Source organism: Arachis ipaensis, chromosome B10, assembly GCF_059453495.1.
Source record: "Arachis ipaensis isolate K30076 ecotype BB chromosome B10, ASM5945349v1, whole genome shotgun sequence".
NCBI lineage: Eukaryota > Viridiplantae > Streptophyta > Magnoliopsida > Fabales > Fabaceae > Arachis > Arachis ipaensis.
The window spans coordinates 32510874-32524723 of NC_142435.1; the positions used below are offsets into that span (position 1 = coordinate 32510874).

Sequence of the window (13850 nt, forward strand, 5' to 3'; positions counted from 1 at the left end):
TGAACACTCGACTATTTCAAGTTGGTTAAAGTGTATAACTCTTTAACAAAATATATATTAAGAAACAAGAAATGGATCAAGTACAAAATATAGTTTCTTCTTGGTTGAGTTACTTCCACAGTCCACCCCTTGTTTATTTTAATTTGGACCAACATGAAACAAACATGAAGGTAAAATTGTTGACACCTACTTTCATCTCATTGAATCTTCGCAAGTAGATCATACACATTCACATGATCCTTCTCTTTCTGTTTGAATTGATACATAATTCTCACCAAATTTTCTAATAAGCTAACTAGATTTTCCGGCTTTAATATGTACAGACAGTACAGTTTGGCGATCAAAATCGCAAATTTATAAGCCGAGAAAACAACATCAAATCACTGCATTTCACACTCACATTAATGATATATTCCGATCTAAGTTGCATGAAGAAGAATATCTTTATGTATGAATTGCAATGTCTATAATATAATTTTTTAATTTTTTTTTTATAAATACAAAAAGTAAAAGCTTTATACAGTATTCTACGGATCAAAGCTTTAAATATATTTATATCCTTATAAATATCGTGAATTTGGTTTTCATCTTTAAATAATGGGGGAAAAGGGATTGGTCTTTAGTCTAAATTTTAAGAACATTTGGTTGACTCTTAGAAGATTTCATATTCACGTTAGGCCAAATATTTCAAAAAAAAAATTATCAATTGATTTTACTACCTTAAAATTAAAAGACTAGATAAATTGATTTGTAGAAAATATGGTTTTATCCAAAATGATTTAGACCAAATCATTATAATTTTTAAGGACTTAAAACGAATTATACACAGACTGAAAACCAAACGAAATAATAGTGTCAACCCAACTTTTTAGAAAAAAAAAAAAAATAGACCTTAATAAAAAAAAATATATGTAAGGAGCAAAATCAAAATCTACAATATCTTTTGGGTCGAAAATCATATTTAAACCACAAATAAAAGTGTGATTATATATACATTAAGACTAGAACTCCATGATCTACTAGTCAATCAAAGATTCAATGGCACTCGTAACAAGCAAAGTGGTAATGAGATCCAATCATAATAATTTAGAGAAGGGAGCATCTTCACTTCACCAAGTAGTGTTCAGAAACTCCCTTGGGATACAAATATAAGAACAGTGAAACAACAGATGCAAAGATAGAGACAAACAAAGATGAAGATCGATACCAAGAAAAGTGTGAAATTTTTTGTCAGTGTCCTGTCTCCATCACCCCTACTTTTTGGGAGGATAGAAAAACCTAGTTGCCTTTATACCTGTCTAAGCTACCAAATAGGTTTATGTACTCATTGTCCCTGTGTTTGTGTACAAGAGACAGTTTCGAAATGCTACCAACCAAATCCCAAACACAATGGAATCATAAAATTTGGAAAGAATCAATCTATTACTTCTTCACATGCAATCAATATGTTCAGAACTTAAAATTCATATAATGCATGAGTATAAGAAACTTCTTGCAGTATACTGCCCATGTTCTACTGAATCCAAATGCAGCAAAATGATGAATTCTAAACAACGAGAATTATCGTAATGGGGGCAATTCATAATACATATCATGCCGTTGAGATTGAACAACAGATGAGGGACGACATAGTCACCAACAAGAGCAGGCATAGAGGAATGCTATGACAGATGCACATAGGTTGATTGAGATAGTTGGGTCATGCGGTATGATGATGGATTTGATTACTTAGGAAAATATTAAGCCATATTTCATAGAAAATATCAAACCAAGAAAAGGAATTTAGCTACTTTCTACCTTAATGGATGCGTTATACCGCTAGAGGCAAGACTAAACCACTCAATTCCCCCTGAAGGCACTGGACATAGGTCAATCTCTGCTGCCAATACCTAATACCCTATTTTGGAAACCTATAATCCCATGATGAATGCCAAACACAGCTCATCAGTTTACCAAGTTAACACATAAATGTGGCTCAGGTCAATGCAAACCAAAATTTCACCAGTCAAATGCACATCAATAACATATTACTCGCTTGTCATATTCATTTAATTCCAACACAATATCATGAACATACCTAAACTAAATTTTCAACTAATTCAAAGGTGAACTGGCTTAATCCACTTTACTTGAGCAACACAACTATTACAATGACAACAGTAAAAAATAATAGCAGAAGTCCTTTCCCACTTGGTGCTTATAAATAAAGAAATCAGAGAACACTGGCGAGCTGTAGCACTCTGCTACAGTGTCGAAACCAGAACATATATTTCCGGATTCTGTTTATACCAGTAGTGATAGTACTACTAACTTATATTCTCATGTTGTAGTTTGTAGAGTTAAAGAGAAACGTAAAAAGCCTTACAAGTCAATTTATGGACTATTTGGTCCATTCAATTTATGTTATGCATCAGGATATAAGTATATAACTATAAATTCTATTTCTAACACTCTCACCGTACATAGAAAAGGGAGCAGTTTAGCAATATGCTCGAAAAGAACATTAAAAGTATCCACCCAGGTTCACCTACTTCTAAAAACCAGCTTTTATATACTACTGAATGAATTTTAGCTCCTCTAAGGTAAGGAGCTCACTTGAACTTACAAATTGAGGAATATCTTAATGACAAAATTGAGTGGATTCTGACAAACCCGGGCTTAGTTATGCATGTGATTTCAATTTATCATAACATCAACCATCTGTTTTATCACTAAACTCAGATTTCACATGTTTCCATCTTTTCCCTCTAAATTAATTTTTTCTGCTTTAGAGGAGCTAAATCCCTTTTCAATAACAATAATACTTTTCCCCTTAATTGAAAGAAACATGACGTATTTTCTAAAATTATTGTACAAAATGTGATCACCCAATTGCACTCAAACATTATTGCTAGAATGTGACTATCATCAAAATAATGGGGTGTATGTATTTTCTTTTAATCATATGTATTTGATGTCAATAGCATCTGAAATTCTGAATATACAACTGATAACTTATGTTGAAGTCAACAATTCAACGTTTAGAAATCGACAGGATCCAAGGAATTAGCAGACACTTATATTTCTTATTATGTTTTAGTGCTAAGGAGCATCTGCAGTGCAAGAACCAAAATAACAAAACTGTCAAGCACATCAACTAATCCTTATAAACATGTAGCTAGTCAAGAGAGCTTTGAAATTGAATGGAACAGTTGAATCTTTCAGTTTCAAGTTATCATTTTGACATTCTTGCAACAGTAGAAAGTCTCTAGTGCAATATTGTCAAATGATCAATAAGTCATTAAGTAAACCCCAAAACTTTCAACGTATCAAATGAACTAATTATGGCTTACTGCTATTCTCATTGATTCACAAAAGTATTCTTAATCCATGTCAAGAAATTCCGGTTATTAGTAACAATCAACAATTGAAATATTGCAATGCTGCTCATAGGGTCAAAGTATGTGACTAAACAAGAAAAGAAAAAAAAATGACATACCTGGAATACTTATGATGTACAGACATCTAAGTACATTTCTTATTGATCATCCTTCAACACCAAACCATTAACCAATTTCTCCCAGATACTGGAATATGCCCAACACCATTAATGTCTTTAGACAATCAATCATCTTCTAAACAATAAGAAACTTAACCTTGTTTCTTATTGAGTCTCAACTTTAGATACAGCTGCTTTCAATGCAACTTTTCGTTTATTTTGGATTTGGCGAACAAATTCATTAACTACTACATGTAATTTCACATTAGGCTTACGATTAATTGGGACATTATAGCCTGCCCTTTTTACAGCACGAAGAAGACACTTTTCACCTAATTGGTAATGAGTTGTGCAAGCAGCAGGAACCACAGACCTCAACACTGGTTTATTACAATATGAAGGCCCTGTTGGCAAACTGCATAGAGCCATAAACCTTTCTCAGTAAATTTGTCTGTCTGAGAAAATGGTAATTATTATGCATAGGAATTAGGACAGCAATATTTTAATACATCAAAGTAGAAAAGGGCAAAGCATCAATTTTAAAATTTCAGACTTTAAAATTAAGAACATAGTACAAATTACAAACAAAGCTTTCTCATACTTGAACAGAAAGTAGGGATAAAAAACTCGAAGGGTATCTTTGTAAGTGAAATTGATAGAGAGGCGCCTACTACTAACAGGTTCGGGCTGTGTTACAAAAGGAGAGGTAAGTAGCAGTTAACTGCCAGTTTTAGTTGTTGTTAGCATGGTCCATCTGGCTGATAAGTTAGTTAGACTCTATTCCTCACTGCCTATAAATAGCTAGGTTATAGTTAGCTTAGTTTACTATGCCTTTTCTGTTGTGAATTCTGTTAGAAACTGGAGAGACTTCCTCTCCCTGAGTTGGTAGTTCCAACTGTGTAGAATCTTCTAGGGAGTGCTAATTGGCAATCCTGTGCAGCAATAACGGGAAAGAGAGGGAAGGAATAGAAATCAGACTTATAATTAATCATTTATGCTTCCATGATGCACAATTAGATCAGGAACAGAAGTCAACAGATGTGGTGTGAGTTTTTCAGGTGATAGTGATATTTCTGTATGCAACCAAAGAATAAACTATTTGCAAGACATTGTTGACCAGTATTGGATTCTTTAGTTGGCTTGAATCCATAAACTAGTATGCATAGCTGGTAAGCAAGTGTCATATGACACTACTGAATACAAAATAAGAAATTCTTTTAGTAAGCAAAGCAGCCATAAGTCCATAACATGGTTTTCTCCAAGAACTTAAGATTGAGGTGGGCATAAAACGAACTGACCAATAGGGTTACCATTTATAATAAATGTTTGGTATAATGAGATAATTATGAAAGTAGTTGCATTTTCAGCCAATGAATGACAGCAATCAGGACAGCATTATATATATATATATATATAAGCATCTTACGTCATCTGTATTACTTTGTACGGGTTGTCTGTGCTAAATAAAATTTTCTAAATAAAAAATGCTCGACTTTTACCAAAACAAACAAATTAAGTATATAGTGATTATTAATTAAATCAAACTATGCAACCATCCAGGCCTTCAGGAAGAAAGTCAATACTACTGCTGCTTGAGAAAGAAGCCATCAAGGCATCACCGCTGCCACCAGTTGGCCCTCCTCCTCCACTCTAGGTGGTTTTCCTTTTTCCAACTCTTCCCTCCGCTCTCTTTTCAAGACTCTGCTTATGTTTCACTTTTATTTTGAGTCTTTTTCTTGGTGTTCGTTCCTCTTCCATTTCATCTCTAGTCAATCCAGATACTTCATTTGTTAGTTTAAATACAAGATGAGACAATGTCTTTGGTGTTTCTTTTGAGCTTTTAGTATTTGACTATGCCATAGTTGGCACTTAAGCTCCTATGTCTTTGTATTTTTGTGCTTTCTGACTTAATGTTGTCTTTATTTGTTGCTTAGCTGAATTAATTGCACCCTTACGAGTAAAAGGTTGCTTATATTGCTTACATTTTATAATCTATTACATGTGCGGCTTTTCTGCATTTTGTGGATATACATGTATTTTCAGTCCTATCTAACATTTCCACCATTTCTCACAACGCCATTCGCCATAATCCTATGGCAGAATTTTTGCTCTCCACCATGAGGCGCCCATTCGCATTCAAAAACTATGTTGTAACGTTGAGGTGCACTATAGAGGGGTAAAGTGCACGTTTTCAACACAAGGAAATTAAATATACATATTACCAGACACTTCTAATTATCTACCATCAATGGTTTTGCATTGTGATAGAGACACACTCGCACCCGAGACGACTCGAGGTGAGGATACCTTGGAGAGTAAGCCTGACATACTTAAATTAGTTTCCTTTCCCAATATTACGCGATGAGGATACCATGGGGATTGGTCTCCTAACCCTCAACAGTTAAAACTTTGGATTCTATTTACCATAAGGATTAGAGGAACCAAATCCAGCATCAGCAAGTGCAAAATTATCAAGCAACACTAAACCACAAACAAAGCAGGTTACTTCCTCTGAAACTTTAACCCATCTTTTCCAAACCACAGGCATTATGATAAAAGAATTCCATTCATCTATTCAACTAAAAGAAAAAAGCACAACATGAAAACGAACATAAAAAGCAAAAAATTAAAATACAATTCTTCAACAAATTTCAAATTGCAAGAAAACCTATCAACCAAAGCAAAAATTGCAAGGGAAAAAAAAAACTTGGAGTAAAAAAGAACTCACTTTTTAGCTACGGTTCTGCATCCCCGATAGAGCTTCTGTTTCGGATCCGAAAGTATGTGAGCGTGACAGTACCTAGTAAGCGCCATAGCCTTAATCTTACATCCACCAAAAGCGCACCGAACGACGTCGTCTCCTCCAACTCCCAAAGCGGCATTATTGTTCCTCTCGTTGCCGCCGTTTGCGTTGTTATTGTTCTCGTCGCCCAAAACGACAGCGTGGTTTACGCCGCTAGTTTCCTTGAAGGGGCTCTTACCGTAGGTCCAATAATACTCCTTATACTTGGACTTGATCTCTTCCATTAGAGCCCAGTAGTGCCCTCTGTAGCACCGTCTGAGTTGCCTCGTTCGGCGGAGCCGACGAGCGGTTACTTCGCGTTTGCTCAGCACGAGCGTTTTGGCGAAAACTGCGTCATTTTCAGCTCCGTCCAGGGTCATAGGAGGAGGTGGAGGTGGCGGTGGCGGTGGAAACTCGTCCATGGGTGGTGGTGGCGGTGGGGCTGTAAGAAAAGTTTGGTGGAGAGAGTGTTTTGCTGTGTGATGGACGGAAAGTATGGTAACAGAAGAGACAGAGAAGGGATTTGATTTAATTTGATTTGGCTTTTAATTATGGGTAACACTACGGTACAGAGCTAATATACAGATATTTTTTTTGGTATACTAATTTTGAGATACGTGTTTCTGCTATTTTTTTATAACAATCAAAGCTGCTAACCCATAATTTGTTGAAAAGTTGGCTTAGCTGGTCAGTTATATAAGAATTTTATATTTTAAATTATGTAACATTCTATCTGTGAGTGTCTTATACTCTTATTATTTTCTTTGAGCGGTTGAATTCAGGATCCAAATATTAAATAAAATATTTATTTTTCTTTAATTATTGTTAAATAAATTATAAAATCTTAAATAGTCATGGTTATATCATATATTATCTAAAATAATAATAATAACAATAAACCATTTTTATGTGATTTTATATTAATATATAATATTATATATTTAACACTTCTTATGAGTGTAAGTTGTTTTCAGTTAAAATTTAATTAATTCTATTTATAAGGTTATTCATATACTCAGTTACTATTAATAAGTAATAATAAAGGATTGTTATTATTTTTAGGTTAGATTGTCATTTTTAGAGTTGTTTACCTTGAGTATATATATATATTTCGATAACAGTTAAAAGAAAAAATTGACTTTTATATACAGCGTGATGTTCTTCAATAAATTCATTTCTATTTGTCTTTAACAAAAGTAATTTGTTTTATAGTTAAAAATATTTGTATATTAAACTATTTTTTTGAATTGAAAATGTATCAAAAATTAAATCTATAGATGTGTAATTTAGGGATAAATTTTTATGTTTTTAAGTTTATAATTTATAGATTTTGGATAAAGTTTAAGGTTTATAATTTTTTTATTTTTATTATACAAATTAGGGTTTTAGTAATAGAAAATGTTTTTACTGTGAAAAAAATAAACACTGTGTATGAAAGATAGATTTATTATATGATAATAATAATAATAATAATAATAATAATAATAATAATAATATTATTATTATTATTATTATTATTATTATTATTATTATTATTATTATTATTATTGATAATAATTTGACCGAAATTTAATTCTTAGTTATGATAAGATTTCTTTTATAAAATCGTATGGGTGGAAGTTTTCTTCGGTTAGATAATTAATGTAGACCCATAAATATTTTTCTGATAAAAAATATTATTATTATTATTATTATTATTGATCTTGTAAAAAATGTACTTAGTTGGTCCCTTACTCTATTTTCGGTTGTTGGAAACAAGAGACCAATCTAAAGAAAGTGTTTTGTGTATTATTCAGTGTGATCAAAAGTACAATATACAAGGGGTATATATAGGTGTTAGAAGAATCAAAGTAATAAAGGCATAGAATTCTACAATTAATATACAGATATGCTATATAAATATAAACGATACTAACTGATCTAAATTGATTCTAATGATTCTCTAACATCCCCCCTCAAACTCAAGTGGGAGCTAAGGATACCATCTTGAGTTTGGATAACAAAGTCCGAAAACGAGTCGGGTGACAAGCTTTCGTGAAGATATCAGCAATCTGATCCAATGTTCCAACAGCAATGAGACGAACAGCATCAATAAAGATACGTTGTCGAACAAAGTGACAATCAATCTCAATGTGTTTGGTGCGTTCATGAAACACATCATTATGGGCAATCTGAATAGCACTGCGGTTGTCACAAAAAACCTCAGTAGGGGACGACTGAGAAGCACCCAAATCTTCGAGAAGCCAACGAATTGAGATAACCTCAGCAGTGGTGTCAGCGAGAGCACGATACTCAGCTTCTGTGCTTGAGCGAGCAGTGAACGTTTGCTTCTTAGCACGCCAAGAAATGAGAGCGTCGCCAAGAAACAAACAGTAACCAGTAGTGGAACGACAATCAGTAGGATCACCAGCCCAATTAGCATCGGAGTACGCCTGAAGGGACAAAGAGGAATGGGCATAAAAATAAAGGCCATGAAATAGAGTGTCTTTGATGTAGCGAAGAATGCGAAGAACTGCCGCATAGTGAGTAGTACGAGGAGCTGACAAGAACTGGCTAAGTACATGAACTGGATAGGCGATGTCTAGTCGGGTGACAGTCAAGTAGATGAGACCTCCAACTAACTGTCGATAGAGAGTCAAATTTTCCAAAACAGTGCCATCCACAGGGGTAAATCGAACATTAGGCTCAAGAGGAGTAGACTCAGTGCAACTATCTGTAATCCCAGCGCGAGTGATAAACCACTATTTTATGGTTTATATTGTGTTTAAAGGTGTGGTTTTATCATGATCTTTGCCCACTTATTCATTAAATAAGCATGCATTTATATTTCCTTCCTAAAGTTATTGCATGATTGAAAACTTGCTTCCTAGAGACTTTTAATTATGTATTTTATTTCCCCTTTATTCCATTCGATGCCGTGATCTGTGTGTTAAGTGTTTCAAGCTTTATAGGGCATGAATGAGTTGGAGATTAGGAAGGAAGCTTGCAAAAATGGAAGGAACACAAGAAATTGAGGAGATGACCAGCGAGAAACGACGCGACCGCGCGGAGAAGAGCAAATCGCAGTGACGCGGCCGCATGGATGACGCGACCGCGCGGCATGGAATAGCACGAGTGACGCGGCCGCATGGATGACGCGACCGCGTGGCAAAGCAGAACGCCGAATGACGCGTCCGCATGAGCGACGCGATCGCGTGACATGCGCGATCTGCATAATCTGCAGAATTGCTGGGGGCGATTTTGGGCCCCATTTTGACCCAGTTTTCGGCCCAGAAAAGCAGACTAGAGCCAGAGAACATGTAGAAACCAAAGAGAACATTCATTCCGCATAGTTTTAGTTTTTAGATCTAGTTCTACTCCTCCTCTAGGTTTTCTCTCTACACATTCATAGTTTTTAGGATTAGTTATTTTTCGTTATCTTTGCATTGGGATATTGAGAAGAGTTATTGCCTCGTCAAGACTTTGACATTCTAGTTCGTTCTCTTTCACTTGTCTTTTACTCTTCCATGTTCCTTAATTTACTTAATTTTGCTATTGGATTATTTTAGCATTTATTAATACAAGAATCACTTTTATTTTAAATTAATCTTTTGAGCATTATTTATCATGTCTTTCTTTAATTCCCTTTCTTACGTTATGAATTTTACATTTACAATGAGCGAGTAGTCCCCTAACTTGATGGGGAGTCGATGAAAGGAGTCCTTGAGTTGGAATGCTCAAGAGAAAGATTGTAATTGGGTTTATTGTTGGATTGCTCTCTAGTCACTAACACCAATCCTCCCAAGAGTGGATTGGAACCTATGAATAGAACAGCATTCCAACTTGTTTGACTTTCCCTTACTTAGTAAGGGACAACTAAACACAATAAATCTCAATTGTCAATTAATCTTGAGAGTACTGCAACAAGAATAGGGCTTCCATCTAATCAACTCCCAGTCAAGGCTTTTATTTATATTTATATACATTCTCCAATTTAATTTTCTATCATTCAACTCAAACCTTTTTGAAAACCTTCTGATTAATAAAATAGCACACTTTCCTATAACTCGTTGGGAGACGACCTGGGATTCATAATCCCAGTATTTTAATTTTAATTTCTGTGACACCCCTTTTTAAATTGATAAGCGGATTTCTGGTTGGTTGAGAACTATACTGGCAACGCATAATTTATAATCATTCTTAACTCGCCAATTTCCGCTCGCATCAATTTTTAGCGCTGTTGCCGGGAAGTTGCAATAGAGTGCTAAAGTTATTAATTGGAATTTATTTATTTGTATTTTATTTTATTTTGCTACTATGAGCTGCTTGTTTCTTTCATTAGATGACGCGTTCACTTCTTGATCCAAGCTTGCCAGTATTTGATCCTGAGATTGAAAGAACTATTTCACGAATAAGGCAAGCTCGGCGTCGATTAGCCCTCTCTGAGGGCGGATTTGAAACGCCATTTGAGGAAGAAACCAGCTCCCGTTCTACTGATTCGATTGATTTACGTATAGGTAACATGGCGGCAGCCAGAAGAGTTACTATCTAGGAGGCTGGAGCCCCTGATTTTTCAATGCAACAGTTCCAAGAGCATCATCCAGCGGTGGCTACAGATTTTAAAATAAAGACCGCACTGCTCAATTTGATGCCCAAGTTTCATGGCTTACCTGCTCAAGAGCCTATCAAGCACCTGAGAGATTTTCAGGTAGCCTGTTCTACTGTCAGGCGTGATGGTGCAGATGAAACTTCAATTTTGCTGAAAGCTTTCCCATTTTCTCTTGAGGGAAAAGCAAGAGAGTGGTACTACACTCAACCAGCAACAACTGTATCCAACTGGGATACACTCAGAAGAGAATTTTTGGAAAAGTTCTTTCCAGCTGAAGTTACTGATAAATTGAAGAAAGATATTTTCATGATTGTTCAGGATGAATCCGAGACGCTTTATGAATACTTGGAGCGCTTCAATAATCTTCTGGAAGCATGCCCCCACCATATGATTGAAAAGATAGTGTTACTCGGTTATGTCACACAGGGTATGAGGCCCCAAGATAAGACCACATTGGAAAGTGCTAGCAATGGGTCTATGAAAAAGTACAAGACCACTGATGAGGCGTGGCAATTGATTAGTGACTTAGCTGAATCTACCAGGAATCACAGGAAAAAACAAGGCCGTTCAAAAGCCGTTGCAAAAGTATCCTCTAGCAGAGAGACTACTGCTCTAACTCAGAGTATCTGTGAAATGACCAACTTGCTGAAGCAAATGCAATTGAATCAACGACAAGTTCAGCAAGCTCAACCTTCTCCAGCACAGCAAAACCAACAATTAGTCCCACAGAGAGTTTGCAGAATCTGTGCTGATTACAGTCATTATACTGATGAATGTCCGCAGCTCCAGCAGGAAGACAACACCGTGGCAGCCACTCATAACTTCTATGACCGCCCCAACCAAGGGTACAAATAAAGTGGCAATTACAACCACGGATGGCAGAACAATTCTAACCAGAATTGGAGGGACAACAACAACAGAGGAGGCAGAGATAATCAGGGATATCATAGGTGAAATAATAACAACAACAGGCTGCAAAATCAGAATCAGCCTTACAAAGCACCTCACCTGAGACAATCCCAAGGACCACAGAATACCCAACAGCAGACCTCTCAAATTACCTATCCTTCTTCATCTGCCAATGATGACTTACTATAATCTATTGATCGGAGACAGCAGACCATGGAAAATAACATTAATGCCACTCTAAATGGTCTGAACGCTACTTTGCAAGCTCTTGTCTCACAGATTGGATCAATGAACAACTCCAATAACCAACCTTTGAGCTCCAGTAGAATTCCCTCTCAACCATTACCCAATCCCAAGAGTGGTATTAATGCCATCACCCTGAGGTCCGAAACCACACTACAGGAGAGGAATCAGGATGAGCCAAACCCACCAGAGCACGCCTCAGCTGAAGAGGTAGTGGAAATAGAAGATGTTGAAGAAGAAGAGGACATACAGGACATAGCTGAAGAAGAAGAAGTGCAACCACAAGAGGAAACACCAAAAGGTGCAGACACTGCAGAAGATACCACTCCCATTCTATTTCCACAACTTGCAAGGAAGCCCAGGAAGCAGCTGGAACCTGATCCCAAAATGGTAGAGATATTCAAAAAGGTTGAGGTAACTGTTCCCCTTTTTGATGTTATTCAACAGGTACCTAAATATGCAAAGTTTCTAAAAGATTTATGTATACATAAATACAAAATTAATGAATTAGAAACTATTCCCTTAGGAAGTTCCATATCTGCTTTAATGGGAGGTTTACCTGAGAAGTGTAGTGACCCAGGTCCTTGTATGGTTAATTGTACTATAGGTGGTGTAGTATTTTCTGATTGCATGTGTGATTTAGGAGCATGTGTAAGTATAATGCCTTTGTCTATATATGATATTTTGAGGCTCTCTCCCTTAAAAAGGTCGGCAGCTCGTTTTGTGTTAGCAGATAAAAGCATTATCACAGTGGCTGGAGTTGCTGAAGATATATTAGTGGGCATTAAAGGGCTTACATTTCCCATTGATTTTTATATCCTGGAGATTTCCTAGAATGCCTCAGATAAGCCATCATCAATCTTACTCGGAAGACCATTCCTGAAGACCTCAAAGTTCAAATTAGATGCTTTTTCAGGAACATACTCTTTTGAAATAGATGGCCGAGTAGTGATCTTCAATCTGAATGGATTTCTGAAGCATCCTCCGGAGGATCATTCCATCCTCCAGTGTGACATTATAGATGAAACCGTAGCTGAAGTTCACCAGGAAGAATTTGAAGAGAAGCACACAGGACAAGGTCCAACTGTGGGGACATTCTCAGAGGACAATGACAGTGCTTTGCCTTTGTTACCAGCTCCAGACAACCCAGACCCAGAACATGATTAGAAGTTAGAATTAAAACCCCTTCCTCCACACCTCAAATATGCTTACCTTGAAGACGGGCAGAAGTTTCCGGTTATCATTGCAAGGGAACTCACTTCTCAACAGGAAGAGCAGCTACTTGGTGTGTTGAGGAGGCACAAGAAGGCAATTGGGTGGAGTTTGGCAGACATAGTAGGCATCAACCCTCAAGTATGTGAGCATAGAATATTTTTAGAAGAGGGAGCAAGACCTGTCCGTTAACCCCCAGAGAAGACTGAACCCCACTATCCTAGAGGTTGTCAAAAAGGAAGTGACCAGACTACTAGAGGCAGATATCATCTATCCCATCTCAGACAGTGAATGGGTAAGTCCAGTACAAGTGGTGCCAAAGAAGTCTGGAGTCACTACAGTGAAGAATGAGCATAGAGAGCTCCTGACAACCAGAGTTCAGAACGCCTGGAGGGTCTGCATTGACTACATACGCCTCAACCAAGCAACCCGTATGGATCACTATCCTCTTCCATTCATTGATCAAATTCTGGATCGCCTGTCAGGTAAATCGCATTATTGTTTTTTAGATGGTTACACAGGTTATTTCCAGATTCATATAGCCCCTGAGGATCAAGAAAAGACCACTTTTACATGTCCTTTTGGGACTTATGCTTACAAGAGAATGCCCTTTGGCTTGTGCAATGCACCAGCTACTT

The 13850-nt window shown here is 36.5% G+C and overlaps 1 protein-coding gene across 1 annotated transcript; it reads right to left on the bottom strand.

Moving 5' to 3' along the window:
* Nucleotides 1-3370: 3370 nt before the first annotated feature.
* LOC107624167 (uncharacterized) lies at nt 3371-6820 on the bottom strand. Its single transcript, XM_016326641.3, has 2 exons — nt 6207-6820; nt 3371-3893 (listed from the first exon to the last, which is right to left on the bottom strand). The coding sequence occupies exons 1-2, from the start codon at nt 6680-6682 to the stop codon at nt 3644-3646; spliced, it is 726 nt and encodes a 241-aa protein (XP_016182127.1). The 5' UTR covers nt 6683-6820; the 3' UTR covers nt 3371-3643.
* Between the last annotated feature and the right edge of the window lie 7030 nt (nt 6821-13850).